Genomic DNA, 15,390 nt, shown 5'->3' with positions numbered 1-15,390 from the left:
AGATTCTAACATTATCTATCTTATCTCTAAAGATATGGATGAAAAAGAATATAAGCTGTTTAACAGAGCAATGACTTAGCATCAAGTGATCTGGCTTTGACTTTTTTTTTTTTGCCTCTGAGACTCGCTCCCCACTACCTTGGTATTAATAGTAGAGTATGGCTTTTTTCATTCAGACACAGTGTGTTCATATCAGGTATATTAGGTAGATTTCCTCTATCATTAAGTACAGTCTAGGCCTACTAGTTTGAATATAGGTATTTTAAAGTAACTGATTTAAAAAAGGTCAGGTAACAAAATTTTAATTATCTAAATGATAAAAGTAATAGAAAACAAAATGCCTTTTGTAAGGTGCTAAAAATAAGTTCATCTTTTTGACTCAAATTCATTGAATTGATGCATGTATGTTTAAACTGGACAATAATAAAAATAATTGAAGGCCATCCAGTGCTTACTGTGTGTCAGGCACTGTGATGAGAGCTGTGCATGGAATTCCTAATTTGGTCCTCATAGCAATTCAATGTCATAGGCACTTTAAAGGTATCAGTTTTAGGAATGAACAAACTAAGGCTTAAACCCAATATTATGCAACTCATAAATGGGAAAGTCAAAGCTCATACCAGGTCTGTTTGGTGCATTTTTCTTTCAATAACTTAAGATTTATTGGTTTTCTATACTGTGCCAAACACAGTGCTGAGATAAACAAAAGAGGCACAGTACCTACCTCCATGGAATATATAATCAGAGCCGTTCACTTGCTTCTAAACACCATAAATTGTAACATCCCTCTATCAACCACTTTGAGTCATTCATTTCCATAGCTTCAGCATTTACATCAATTATATACCATGACATCATTTAATATGTTTAATTACATATTTTACCTGACTGTACATGGTTTGATTTTGTTTGGCTTGTAAAATATCTGGCGTATCTGGCATCACGTGAATCTTCGTTTTATCTTTGTTCCAATCAACAGTGTATAAGTACTAGAAAGTTAAAAAAAATACATTTAAAATTGGAATAACTTTTTAGGTCAAACAAGAAATTTTTAAAAATAACATAACATTTGAAGGCACTCAATTTGAATTAGCTTAAATTAATTTAGTAACTAAAGGAATATATAATTCAGCAAAGACACCAAAAATAAAATCAGACTTAAAAAATAATTTAAAAGAAAGAATTATTTCTAACTCAATTAGAAGGGCAAGGGAAATAAAAATAAGAGGTAAGAAGCAGAAAAAAATGGTATAGGGGAGTCCTCTGGTACCGTTCGCCACTGCATAGAAGTGATGAGTCCAAATTAAAAATTTCCCAAACAAGAACCAGAGGATGCTAGCCCCGCCTGGCTGCAAGTTCCAGGGAAGGTTGGCTCTTCAGTTTACCTTGTTCATGGTATGGGCATTCTTCTTAGCAAGCACCATGTCCATGGAGTCATTCAGCTTTGAAAACTGGAAGTTGCTAGGATGCTGGCGGTATTTCTGGTCACTGGCATATTCAGTTGCTCTCTTGGCGTTTTCCACTTCTAGGGAACCAGCTGGACTCCAGCCAAGCCCTTTGTACCATTCATTGTAGTCCTGCTTATATTCATTCTATAAACAGAGGAAGCACGTTGACTTTATCAATTCAGACACAAGAATGTGGCATAGGAGCCTGTAATCTCCCTTCTCATGCTAGGAATGCCATCATCACCCAGAAAGATCACTTACATCACTCTGTAAGCGATTCATGTTCTTGGACAGCTGGATGTTCATGGCATCAGGGAGGAGAATATACTTGTGAATCAGGTGCTTGTAGTTGGTATTGGTGATATTGGCTTGGGCATCCTTGGCGGCCGTGACACTGAGCATGTCTGCAGGAGTGTGGTAGCTGGTCTTGGTCTTCTCATAGTTTTTCTTGTACTCCCGGTCAGATTGCATTTTGGCCACTTGCATGGAATGAACTAATTTGGGATCATCCTCAAGACTGCGGAAACCAACCATCTTCCCTCTCTCCTTTTCATAATTGTGTTTGTATTTATACTGTGAAGAAAATTTGAATATTTATTCAGAGCAATTCCCCGACCAGATATCATTCTAGTGTCAACGTTCTGTATTTTATAAAAAATGATACTTGTATAAAATTCTGCAGTTCAGAGAATATGTTTTTCACATTTATTTATGTAACCTGATACACCTATATATTGTGAAGTAGATGCAAAGTTATTCTTACTGCCCCCATTTCATAGATGAGTAAACTGAGATCCAGAGGGATGAGTGACTTGCTAAGGTCCCTAAGGATTAGAACCTTGATCTTGTGATGATACACCACACTGATTTCTGCTCTTATGCTGTTATTAAAAGGGACCTGTAGTAGGTAATAAGAGTACAGCAAACAAGAAAAGAAAAAAAGCAGACTGCTCCAAGCAGTTTAATGTTGCCCCAAGAAATCATCCAGCCGGTCTTACACTGATAATAGGCTTAGTTATGAGACACACAGTATACTTTCAGGGTAGCTTTATATTTGTGGAGTTCTTTTTCAGATTCTCCATACTGGTGTAATGGGGAAGAAATTTTGCTATTTATCACCAACCCCCCTCTATAGTGGGGAGATCCTGATACATGGAAAGCTTCATATTCAGCCCGTCTCTTGTGGGTTCAGGTGTGCAAGTTAGGGGTTATGATCTGGGAGAGCCAAATGACTCCAGCACAATAGAGGGAGGAGTTCTGGGGATGATGCAGTAGGGTAGGGATGGAGAGGAAGAAAAGATGAAGAGCAGAGAAGGGGGAGGAGAGGGAAAGTATGCCTGGGGGTGGCTAAGGAAAGAGTGCTCAGAACGCACTCCTCCCACTTCCCCCAAATCATTGATGTTCACTGTGAGTGGATTTCTTCCTGAAACAAACAAATGAAAGAAGTGAATTTCATTGAGATGACGTGTTTTGGCAATGGTAGGGAGGCACACCAGCTCTCTGGGGCTGGGAGAGGGAGTCCCAACTTATAATGTTTGCCAATTTCTCTAGTATAAACACTTCCATCACAGCTGTATCAAGCTGTCAATAGTTTAACAATGGGTTTGCAAAACTCCTAATTATTTAATAATCAGCTATCATGAGAACAAAAGATCAGCACCCCCAGCACAGCCCTTTCTGAGACATCCTGTTAGGAAGACAGTCTAAGAGGCAGTAGGCAAGGACAACACGAGTCTTCATTAAAGACTTAGTGAATGGCTTTGGATTTCTACAGGCCACGGTCTCAGTGAGGGAGACCAAAGTTAATTCACCCAGATCTCATGAGTCAGGGAGCTGACATCTAGGTGGTCATAATGTGACTGGCATTCCATTTTTTTGAAATTATCCAAGAAAACACGAGAGCAAGATTAAGACATGTTCATAGAACATAATGGGGCTACTGTTAGCAGGCATGCTTTTTTCTCTCTCTCATGTTTTATTCATTCAGTGTTTTTAGAACTCAGCCCTTATTATTTTGGTAGGATAGAAACCCCCAGTCAGGCGACTGCTTTCCTTTAGACTTACATCACTTGCAATATCTCTCGAGGCCTTGGCAGCTTTGATAGGAATTGCATCAGTTCTGAGATCATAGCCTTTCTTTTTAGCCTCTTCCAAAGAAAGTTTGTAGAGTTTCTGAAAAGGGAAGCAAAGGAAACAGTTTTCTTCTAAATAGGAAAATCTTAATTTTTTTTCAAAGACTAAACTGGCACTGAAGTTAGAAATGTGAAAACTCAGTATATTCTTATTGATGCATTTTGTCAAATAAGAGTCAAGAGAAGAAAACAAAATAGCTGTGTTCTAACATCAAAATACTTTCACTGTTTTGCAATGGAGATTTTTATGTATATAATTGTATGGATTCTACAATCCAAAAAGAAGTCAACTATCCCAAATCCCTATGTAATTCAAACAAACAAAAGAAAAAACACCTGTTAGGATTTGAGGGTTTCCTAGCAACTGGTTAGGATGAGAAAGGAAGTGAAATAAAACCCCTATGTAGTTTCTAACAGTACATGTTGCACATTCCTTATGGGGCTTGACCTAAATTCTTCAAAATGTTCTTCCCTCTCCATTTAACTTTTCCCAATACTCCTTCTTTAGAAACATTCCAAAAGCTTGGTAGAAGGACTCTCTAGGAAAGTCCTGGGATTCATTCTTTATCTCTTATCCTGGGCTCTAAAGCCATTCTCTTTAATTCTCCTAGTTTGATAAAAAGTAACTACCCCTAGAACAAAATCCAACTCCCTTCGAATTCCTAACTGCTGGACCCAAGGCCCATCAATAGGCCTATTCCTATTCTTATCAAAGCAAGATGAGAAAGAGAAAGATGCTCATTTGTGGATTCCCACTCATTTTCAAAACATTCACTCTCAAAATTGAAACATTAATCTGTTACTTTGTTTTTACTAGTTCAAGTGGGTAGGAAAGAAAGATGACAGACAACAGGGGAGAGTCTTACTTACATCACTCATATTAATTGCATTTGCCTTTGCCAAAATAATCTGGGGGATATCAGGCATGATATGGACTTTGGTCTTGTCGGCCTCCCATGCTTGTTTGTAGAGGTGCTGGAAAGTTAAAAAAAAAAAAGAAAAGAAAAGAAAGAAAGAAAAAGAAATCAATAGAAGTTAATTTAAAAATTTTAAAGTCATTTAGTACATACATATTGAAAGTGAAAGTCGCTCAGTTGTGTCCGACTCTTTGTGACCCCATAGACTATATGGTCCATGGAATTCTCCAGGCCAGAATACTGGAATGGGTAGCCTTTCCCTTCTCCAGGGAATCTTCCCAACCCAGGGATCAAACCAACCAAGGGACTCATATTGCATGAGATTCTTTACCAGCTGAGCCACAAGGGAAGCCCAAGAATACTAGAGTGGGTAGCCTATTCCTTCCCCAGAGGATCTTCCTGACCCAGGAATTAAACCAGGGTCTCCTGCATAGCAGGCAGATTCTTTACCAACTGAGCTATCAGGGAAGCCCCATACATACATATTATTTTACACAAATATCAACATTTTATGTATTTTTGTTAGCTCACTCTTATTTTTTAAAAGTTTAAAAGAAAAATGTGCTCAAACAAGATAGTGGAGAGGATGTAAAATGGAACGTAAAATGTCCTGTCTTCCTATTTTACAGCCTGGATATAGCATTTCCATCTTAGAATTTTCTAGGCATATTAAAGTCCACATTTAGTCCTTTTGAAAAATAAATGAAGTTATATATATTATTCTACATCTTACTTTTTTACATAATATTATAGTATAGACATCTTTTAGCCTCCTCAAAATAATTAACTTCATTGATATAAAGAGCTACGTGGTATTCCATGAAGAGGTATCACCTAATTGATTTAACCAGTTCTCCATTGATAGACATTTAATTTGTTGTTTTCATTTTCTTCTATAGTAAGCAATGATGCCATAATCTTTGCGGTGATCTGGAGATGCACCAGGCAGCTACCCATTCAAAGAAGGACTTGGTGCCCCAACTGTTTGCAGACAGCCTCCAAATTGTCACCTGCTTTAGGGTTTTGCTGCCTCACTCAAGAGCACATCTCCCTGGTGGCCACATTCAGGGATCTTCAGGGTCAAGGTACAAAATCCTGGCCATTTTACCCAGCGCAAGGCACTCCTGACAGGCTATGTCCCCTCAAGAGCCCCCTGTGACACTGACCTAGGCTTTGTAAGGCCACCATCCCAGTTGAACCCCTCTTGCTATGTCTGCCTCCCACGGGTACTGATTCCCGAAAAATGCCCTGTACTCCAAATTCCACCTTAGCATCTCCTTTTGGAGACCCTAATCTGCAAAAAATACTAATAGGTATATGTATATATTATATCTTTGCACTTACGTAAGGCCTTCTGAAGGGTATTGGGCGGATGAATTTTAATTAACACTAGCAAAACTAGTTTACATTAACTTTCTTTCCAATACTGTATATCACACAAGTTTTTAATTTTTGGAAATCTTGTAGGTGAAAAATGCTATCTTTGTTTTAGCCAGGTTTGGTTTAAAAAATAAAAACAAATCTTCTAGAGTTTTCTTCTAGATCAGGGGTGGGTAAATGTCAAGAGTCAGATAGTAAATAATGTTAGGTTTTGCGAGTCACAGAATCTCTGCCATTAACTACTCAATTCTGCTATTGCAGTGCAAAAGTGGCCACAGGCAATATACAAATGAAGAGCTGTGGCTGTGTTACAATGAAACTTTACTTAAGCAGTAATTTTCTGATCTCTATTCAAGACCAGCACAACTAATCAGAACTACGCAGTGATGAAAATGTTCTGTGTCAACCAACATGACAGCTCCTAGCCACACAGGACTATCAATCACTTGAAATGTAACTAATGTAAATGAAGAACTGAATTATTATTATTTGACTTAGATTCGTCATCACATGCGGCTAGTGACTATCGTATTAGACAGTGCAATTCTAGTGGAAAGAGCAATACTTATTCCTCAGAGTCCTGGCTCTAGTCTAGACCAGGTGATTCACCTGCTGTGTGTCTCTAAGGGAGGTGCCTTGCCTCTCTGGGCCCCACTTTCCTCAACCCTGCAACAAAGGGATTCAACCTGATGATCACCAAGATACTTCTTAGTGCTAGCATTTGCTATTTCTATGATTCTCATCTTGGCATCAGTAGTCTAAAATGATAATCATTAACATTGGAAAAATGAAAAAGTGTTTAAAAAATAAATGTATATTTGTGATAGTTTAAATTCTATATCTTAAAGGGACACTGAGATTTGTGCCTTGTGTTGACAAGTCCCTTTCAAAGAGGCTGATCTACTTGACAAATTTCTCTCTCAGAAGATTCCAGAGGATTTACTCAGAGACTGAGCATAATACAGCTCTTTCTACATAATTTTCTGCAGCTGTATCATGTTAGATCCAAATTATTTTTCCCATTTTTGGTTAATCAATGGCATTTCTAGTTGTGATCTGCACAATATAACCAATGTGGCTATAATTATTCTGTTATCTGCAACTTGAAAACAGGTGTCCAAGGAAAGAGGGTAAAAACAAAACAGGGTGATGTGCTTGTTTGATTGTTGGTCATGAAATCAACTAATCACTAATAATGTGAAACTACAATGAGACTTTCCTGAAGACTGGAATTATGACTGATCCAAGGAACTAGTGGTGGAGAGCAATTGCTCTCAGGATTGGCCAGAGAAGTTTCTGGCTCAGAAATGCTGCTACAGCCATGTAATCTAGGAGTTTTCTTTTATTCCAGCAAAAAGCAAGGAAGCAGGAGTGGGCTGCAACACATAGCTGTTATAAGCCCTACAATCTACTGATTCAGCATTATGAACTTCTACTCAACTTCACCTTAAACAAGTGGGACTCACTTTCAAGATTTGCATTAAAAAAGTCTATACTTACGTCTACTGGGTAGGGTGGTTCATTGAACATTTGAAGAGGGCATTTTATTAGGACTAATTTCTATCTTTTTCTTTAAGACCCTTTTTTAGAGGAAACATTAACTATGAAGCTATAAAACTATTATCAAAACCTGTAGATTAAATGTAAGATATTCCTGGCTTATTTCTGATTCCTGTTAAACACTACATTATTGAAAGACTTACTTCATTCATAATTTTTGCATTATTCTTGGCCAAAACCATGTTCATTGAGTCCATCAAGGTGGAATACTTCAAAGTGTCAGGATGCTGGCGGTACTTCTTTTCACTGATAATCTCCATGGCTTTCTTGTTTTTCTCAGCCTCCAGGGAGCCCAGAGGGAGCCATCCAATGCCTTTCATGAAATCAGCATAGTCAGCTTTGTACTGATTCTGCAAAAGAGGAAAAGTTTGAGGATGAGAAGAAATCACAGCTTCCTAGAATCATAAGCAGGTATTTAATATTCCATAAGTTCCCCTTCAGTTTTCAACCAATAGTATATTCCACTTCAACTATCTATATCCCTAAATTTCTTTTTCACATTTCTTTGCATTAGAAATTTAAAACAAGCAGTAGTGTCTTTGCGATTTGTTTCTCTCAATACCTTCATAAAGAAAAAAAATACTAAGAAATACCAAGTAGATCAATCTACCATGTGACTACTATCTCAAGTAAGGTGACCATGTTGGACTGACTCTCTTACAAAAACCTCCAAGTCCCCTTGGCTAATAGATGACTCAGGGGACCCCATTTCTATCTTTAGCTATAAGCCTTTGAGCAGCCACCACAGTTAAACTGCTTCAGGTATGCCAGAAAACCTCACCAGTACCTTGTGCAAATTTCACTGCTTCCCTCCTCAGTTCTGACGTTTCCCTCTTTAACTGTACCATAGCTGCTTTCACTCAGATACTTATGTACCCCTCCAACTATAGCTCAGCTACTACATTTCTAAAGAGAAATATAGGCTTGGTGTGGCCTGCCTTTGGTTCATAATATAAATTCACTTCTTCCAGCCACCAAAGGGCCTCTATAGCTGAATTCTTGGTTTTCCACCCTTTGTACCTTCCTCACATTTATCCTAATAGCTGTTTCAGCCATCAACTCCTATTTCATCAGTAAGTAAGATAGGCAATTACAAAGTCAGAAATGAAAGCTGTTTGGGAATGAGGGGCGGTAGCTCTCAAGTTATCTGACTTTTTGCTTCACCTCTTCTTCCTTAATCAGGAACCATAAAAGGTATGGAAGCCATAAAAACTGCCAACTTTCTCAGCTAGTTGTATTTCTTTCAACAAATCCTTTCTGAAACCAGATTTCATTTGCTATTCCTGAATCTAACATCCAGCAATGCTCACAATAATAATAGATCAGATTCATTCCTTTGTGTTAAAAAAAACTCAGTCTAAGGTAAAACATGAAACATCTTATTGGGAAATTACATATGAATATCTTTTTGGATTTTCAAACTGTCATTACTTAGCGGCTTTCGTGATTTGCTTATTATCTCAAAGTAAATGCTCTGCAAACGTGGCTATCACGTACATCACTTTGAATCTGCATCATGTTTTTGGCCAATTCCAAGCTCATGGCGTCAGGAAGCATGTTGTAGGTATGGATCACGTTCCTGTAGTTGGCATTGGTGGCCACCTCCTGAGACTTCTTGGCGGCCACCACACTGAGCATGTCCACCGGGGTGTGGAAGGATGTCTTAGACTTCTCATATGCCTTCTTGTACTCCTGGTCTGACTGCATCTTGGCCACCTGCATGAAGTGCACCAACTTGGGGTCGTCCTCGAGGCTCCGGAAGCCAATTTGTTTCCCTTTGGCTTGTTCATAGGCTTGCTTGTACTTGTACTGTGGATGGAAAAGGAACATGGACATGAGATAGTGAAAGAAAGAGAACGAAATATAATTCACTGGATGCCATTAGCTTAGTCATGGGTTTAGGGCTACTCTAAATTTAGAAAAGGAAGATTTGCTGGGGATGGGACAGGGAGCAAACTACTTTACTTCAAATTTCTTGCCAGAATTGAGTCCATGAGGGAAAGAATCATCTCAGAGTTAATCAAAGAGAGGTGTAAATAAGTTGCTTTAAGGAGACTTAGAAAGAGGCTTTTCCCACTCAGCTGTGTAACCAATGGAAAAGGCTGCAGGCACCGTTTCTCTACATTCAGGAAAGAGCCTGGTAATAAATTTTCTGTGTAAAATGTATAGCTTGTATCCTGATGTTTGCTTAGAATTGCCCACTAACAATTTAATTATTTTGGGGCTTCCCAAGTGGCACCAGTGGTAAAGAACCTGCCTGCCAATGCAAGATATGTAAGAGACACGAGTTTGATTCCTGGGCTGGGAAGATCCCCTGGAAGAGGGCATGGCAACCCACTCCAGTATTCTTGCCTGGAGAATCCCATGAACAGAGGAGCCTGAAGGGCCACAGTCCACGGGGTCTCAAAGAGTTGGACACAACTGAAGCAACTTGGCACATAGCACAATTTAATTATTTTAACAAGGCCCTGTTACCTTTTACATTAAATAATGAACACATGATAAGAGGGTCCTTGGGCTGGGTGAAGGGGCGTGTCTTGTGTGTTACAAAGGATAGGGGTCCCACCAACACTAAAAAGAGCTGACTGCAGCTCCTACATACCCACAAGCTTGGCTCATTTGCTTTTTTCCTTTATACTAAATAAAGCCCAGAGGAAGCACTTACATCACTGGCAATGTCTCTGGAGGCTCTTGCAGCCTTTATTGGGATGGCATCAGGCCTCAGATCGTATCCTTTCTTCTTTTCTTCTTCCCAGCCAGCTTTGTACAGTTTCTAAATGATGAAGTAGAAAAATGCCAGCATCTTGTTAGTCAGCTTAGAAAGGGGATCCTGATTTTAAAGTGGTTGGCGTGTGGGAGACAGATATTCCACAAAAACTAGTTGCCGTCAGCCTCCCCGCCCTTCATTTTTGTTGCTGTGGTTCACCTACTTACATCACTCATGGTGATCTGGTTTACTCTGGAGAGTAAAATGTCTGGAGTATCAGGCATGACATGAATAGTGGTCTTGTCTTTGTTCCATTTCTCAGTGTAGAGCCTCTGCAACAAGAAAGGCCGCACGTGACTATACAGCAGGACTCATCGGCAGTGTGCTATCACAATGTGAGGCAGAGACCCACAGTTCCAGGGCAGGAGAGGGTCCATTTGATATTGGAAAATGAAGCAAACAGCAAGAAGATGGGCTGATGAGACTAAGCACATGAGTTTAAAAAACCATCAAACATGGGAGCCCTCTTTCTACTGAAACAAATGCCTTCCTGCCCTAACCACACACTACATGGGGTCTTGTGGTTCCATCACACATTCAGCGTGGTGTTGACAGCCAGCCTGGGGTCAGTATAAGTTGGAGCTCTCTAGATACAACAAATCTAGATACCCTGCCACCACCTTGGCCATGATCATCAGAAAGATGAAAACTCTGATGAAGGTCAAAGTGGTGATGCCCGGTTCAATGGCCTGAGCACTGCGGGAGCTCTGAGGCTGAGACCAGCAGGTGAGTTCTTACCTTGTCCATAATCAGTTTGTTACTTTTGTTTAGTGCTTGCTCCATTGTGTCCATGGCATATGTGAACTTCAGCTTCTCGGGGTGCTGGCGGTACTTCTTCTCACTGAGAATCTCTCCTGCTTTCTTTGCCTTCTCTACCTCCAGCGACTCTAATGGCATCCAGCCAATCCCTTTCATCCAGTTGGTGAAGTCAGATTTGTACAAATTCTTTACAAGGAAAAAGGAAATTTCATTGCAGAAACAGTCAAGGCTTAGGTTTCTTTAGACAGATTATTTGCCCGTTAAAAAAAAAAAAAAAGGATACGGGGATGGGGAGAATAACCCGTATTTTATTCCCTACCATTCTTCAGAGAAAGAAATTAATTATAAAAGTGAATGTATTCATGGTGGTTTTGAACAGACAATCCTGACCCAATCCCTTTAAAAATTTAAATCTCTTGGAGGAAAGTTAACAAAGTTTTACATTGGAAGGAGTATTATATAGCATCCATTTGCACCTCTTAGTCGTTCACAGAATACATCATATACTGGGTCTGACATCCAAAGTTTAAAAATATGTATATAATAACCAAAGAAAACTATATACATTCAGTTCAAATGAGTAAAATCCTAAACCCCCCAATTCTGGACAGGGTCCCTAATTACAGTGAGTCCAACCAGGTTGAGGATGGAGTGGGCCACCAGTAGACACGGCCAACTCATTCTATGCTGACAGTCTGATGAATGCTACGTACATCACTCTGAATCTGCATCGCATTCCTGGAGTGCTCCACATTCAAGGCATCGGGAAGCAGGGTGTAGTGGTGGAAGGGCTGTTTATAATTCATGTTGGTGGCAACCTCCTGAGATTTCTTGGCTGCTGTCACGCTAAGCATATCCAAAGGTGTGTGATACTTGGTCTTGCTGGCTTCATAGCCCTTTTTATACTCGCGATCTGACTGCATTTTGGCTACATTCATGAAGTGAACCAGTTTAGGATCATCCTGAAGACTGCGAAATCCAATTTGTTGGCCTTTGGCTTTCTCGTAGGCCTCCTTATATTTGAACTATATGAAGAAAAGGGCAGATAGAAGTTTGATAGGGTTGACTGTAGGAAAGTGTTCAATTGAATTTATATCACAGATTAAGCATTAGACAAACTGTCTGAATCTACATAACATCTAAGGTTTTAGTATTTTTAAATAAATAACTACCAAAATATTTCCAATGGATGGTCTTGGGATCTGCTCTGGGGATAATTAAAAATGGAATAAGTTACAGTTTATATCTAGATTAGTCATAAGTATATTCTCTAAATATGCTCAAAGGTTCCTAAAAAGTTTATTAAGGATTTGGTATACATAGTTTTTACTATGTTTCCTTGACTAATTTGTATTACCTTACTAAGTATTTGCAGAATCCTGAGTAAATTTCAGCAAAGACATTATAAAAACTAGCATACTAGACACCAAATGAATGTTTCTATTATATCAAGGTATTATATCAATTCATATAGAAAATAAAACTTAATTTGTAAAAAGTAAATTAAGTAAGTAAATAAGTAAGCATAAAATTTATGACAGAAAACTAAAATACTGTCATTTAATCTATAATTCTTCCTGGTTTTCCATAAGTCACCAGAGTTTTTTCTTTATGGAAATTATAAAATATTATATTCTTTTAAAATACTGGGAGAGGGGACTTTCCTGGTTCAGTGGTTAAGACGCCACCTTCCCAATGCAGGGGCTGCCAGTTCAATCCCTGGTCAGGGAATGAAGATCCCACATGGCATGTGGCCAAAGAAAAAAAACAAATAAATAAAATAAAATACTGGGAGACTTTTTTGCTTTAGTGATATTTCCATATACCAAGGTTTTTTTCTTAACAAAATCCAAATAAAAAGCAGTTTTCACATTAATAATAATAATAATAATAATGAGAATTTCCAGTATTTCAGAGTTTAAAAAAGTCCTATCCTTGGTAACTGAATTGAGCTTTTAAATATTTTTAAGTGACGCAAGATAAAAAAATTGGTACATAAGATATTAGGAAATATTTTTATATTACAACCTTTACTTGCTTTCTAATATAGCTCATATAACCTCATACACCATGTAAAGATTTGTAAAATACAAAGAAAGCTTGCTACTTTCAAATTAGACTTACATCACTAGCAATATTCCTTGAACTTTTTGCAGCAACAATAGGAATAGCATCTGGTCTCAGATCATAACCCTTAGCAAGGGTTTTCTTCCAATCTGCTTTATAATGAGACTTGGAAAAAAAAGAAAGATTATTTTAATATTTGACATAATTAAAAGAAAAATTAAACAGGATGCCAAAATCTTCATAATATATCCCTTTCTATTAAAAAATTCAGAGTTAGAGCCCTTTGTTCATCTTTTAGGGATCTATTAGATTCTTTTTAAAAAATATATCAGTAAACTATATACACAGTATGATCTCAATTGCTGTAAAAAATGTATACGTTTGTATAAAAAAACCAGTGGAAAGGTAATGCTTTGAATGTGGGATAACAATATTAATTTTTTCATAATTTTCTATACTTTTCAATTTTTCTATAATAAGCATGTAATGCTTTTATTTTCTTGTATTTTTTGTATGAAGCATTTTACACTTACACAAAGATGTGGATAGTAAAATTAAAAATTCAGACATAGTATTACCCTGCTTTAATTAACCTTAATGTTTAAATATTACTTATAAAAGTAGGAAAAAAGTTTTATATAAACCAAAAGCATAAAAATGAGTACTTAAAGTTGTTTATTTGGTGATAAAAGAGAGTCTAAAATGTTAGGAAGAATGACTAAGTCATCTTTTAAGAAATGAACAATTTTATCCAGGTTTGACTATGTCTTTAAATTAGAATTTACCAATTTGATTTAAAAGAAAAATGAAATAATTCATAATAGTACATGTAAACATCACCACTAATTAAGTATCCAAGAGAGATGCTAGTCAAATACAAAGAAAGACTTTCTAAAGAAAATTATGGTGAGCATTTTTAGAAGTTTAACAAATAGCCAAAAGTCAGAGATAGCCATACTTACAGTTACTAGAGATTATACACTCCTGATTTTCCAATCTGTTTGTCCCAATTTCTTTCACTTTTTAAAAAATGGAACACAGACTACTAGATTGATTTAACAGCTAATGAATCATAGCCCACAGTTGGAAAAAGTCTGCATTAAGTGAAATGAATGCTACCTCTAGCCCCGTAGTCTATGATAAGAATCCAATCTGGAGACTATTGATTTGCAAATTGGTCCCCATACAAGGAGGGCAAGGAGAAACTTAAACAGGCTAAACTCTCCAGCTTGGCATAAACAAGAGAATTTAAATTAGTGAGTTTTGGGGGGCAGTCACGAGACAGATCTTCGCGACTGCCCACCAGAGCCATACTAGTTTATTTAGGCCTCAGCTAGGTTCAGTCCCGAGTGGTCTCAACAACACATTGGTCTCTCAAGGCCGCGTCCTCGAAAATGGCTCCCACTGTGGGAACAGTGGGCAGAATGTACATTCCAAGGACAGGAGTGGGATAAGGAGCCCCCAATTTCCTGGGTCCAGCTCCAGGTCACCCGATAGTCTTGTCCTCTCAATGATCTTCTCTAACAAAGACTCAAAGGGCCCACACTCAGTTGGCTCCCTCTAAAATTCTCAGTGCTGGAGTTACACAGAACTGGAAAGGGGAGGCCCCTGATGCAATACTAAGACAGGCACCCAGCCAAATACTCACATCACTCATGTTGAAGGCATTGACCTTGGCCTGAATAAACTGAGGCACATCGGGGTCCAGAGTGTACTTGTGCTTCACTTTCTCTCCCTCCACCTTGTAGTTCAACTAAAAACAAAGGAGGCAGCATGCAAGCTGAATTAGCTAACATAATGTAAGTTTCACCTAGCACACGTCCCTTTAAAAAGGAAGGCTACCATTTGTGCTTTTCCATTTACAAGGCAATTAGCTACTCTATCACGCAGGGGGAGTGTTCATGGACATATCCATTCACTCATTCCACCAATATTTATTGTACAATGGTGTGGGACAATCGGCAGTGTGGTAGGTCCTGTGTTTAAAGTGTTCAAGTTTATTTAATAAATAAAAGCTGACCTTGGAGTTTATAGTCCTGTAGAGGAAACAGAGAATAAACACATAAACTTTTTGTGGTATAAATAAAATAACTTTAGGAAAGAACAAAAGGGGACATCAAAGGCTCAATAGAAAGGTACCATTGATGCTCAAACGTGAAGAAAGGGGAAGGGTCTGGGCAGAAGAGGAGCATTCAGAGTCCTGGGTCTGGAAAGGCATGGCCAGCTTGAGAGACTGAAGGTCACAGAGGGCTCTGAGGGGGTCCCTGAAGGATTAGACAGGAGGAGGGCAAGACCACAGAGCTGGGGGCCTTTTCATTTCAACCAAGTTAACAAGTTTAGATTTTGAGTTTGAGGAGAAG

The 15,390-nt window shown here is 38.4% G+C and overlaps 1 protein-coding gene across 1 annotated transcript in view; it reads right to left on the bottom strand.

Moving 5' to 3' along the window:
- Positions 1-15,390, bottom strand: part of NEB (nebulin) — a 211,255-nt gene that overhangs the window by 142,596 nt on the left and 53,269 nt on the right. The window contains exons 37-49 of the mRNA XM_068968129.1: positions 14,679-14,783; positions 13,088-13,195; positions 11,677-11,988; positions 10,943-11,149; positions 10,372-10,476; positions 10,103-10,210; positions 8,935-9,246; positions 7,581-7,787; positions 4,451-4,555; positions 3,513-3,620; positions 1,710-2,021; positions 1,386-1,592; positions 885-989 (exon numbers count right to left, since the gene is read on the bottom strand). Coding sequence (XP_068824230.1) covers positions 885-989; positions 1,386-1,592; positions 1,710-2,021; positions 3,513-3,620; positions 4,451-4,555; positions 7,581-7,787; positions 8,935-9,246; positions 10,103-10,210; positions 10,372-10,476; positions 10,943-11,149; positions 11,677-11,988; positions 13,088-13,195; positions 14,679-14,783 — 2,301 coding nt within the window. The remainder of the gene's footprint in view (positions 1-884; positions 990-1,385; positions 1,593-1,709; positions 2,022-3,512; positions 3,621-4,450; positions 4,556-7,580; positions 7,788-8,934; positions 9,247-10,102; positions 10,211-10,371; positions 10,477-10,942; positions 11,150-11,676; positions 11,989-13,087; positions 13,196-14,678; positions 14,784-15,390) is intronic.

The sequence above is a fragment of the Capricornis sumatraensis genome, chromosome 3 (assembly GCF_032405125.1).
Source record: "Capricornis sumatraensis isolate serow.1 chromosome 3, serow.2, whole genome shotgun sequence".
Lineage (NCBI taxonomy): Eukaryota > Metazoa > Chordata > Mammalia > Artiodactyla > Bovidae > Capricornis > Capricornis sumatraensis.
The sequence above is the reverse complement of the archived record's forward strand: the minus strand, read 5'-3'. Positions and strand labels throughout refer to the sequence as shown.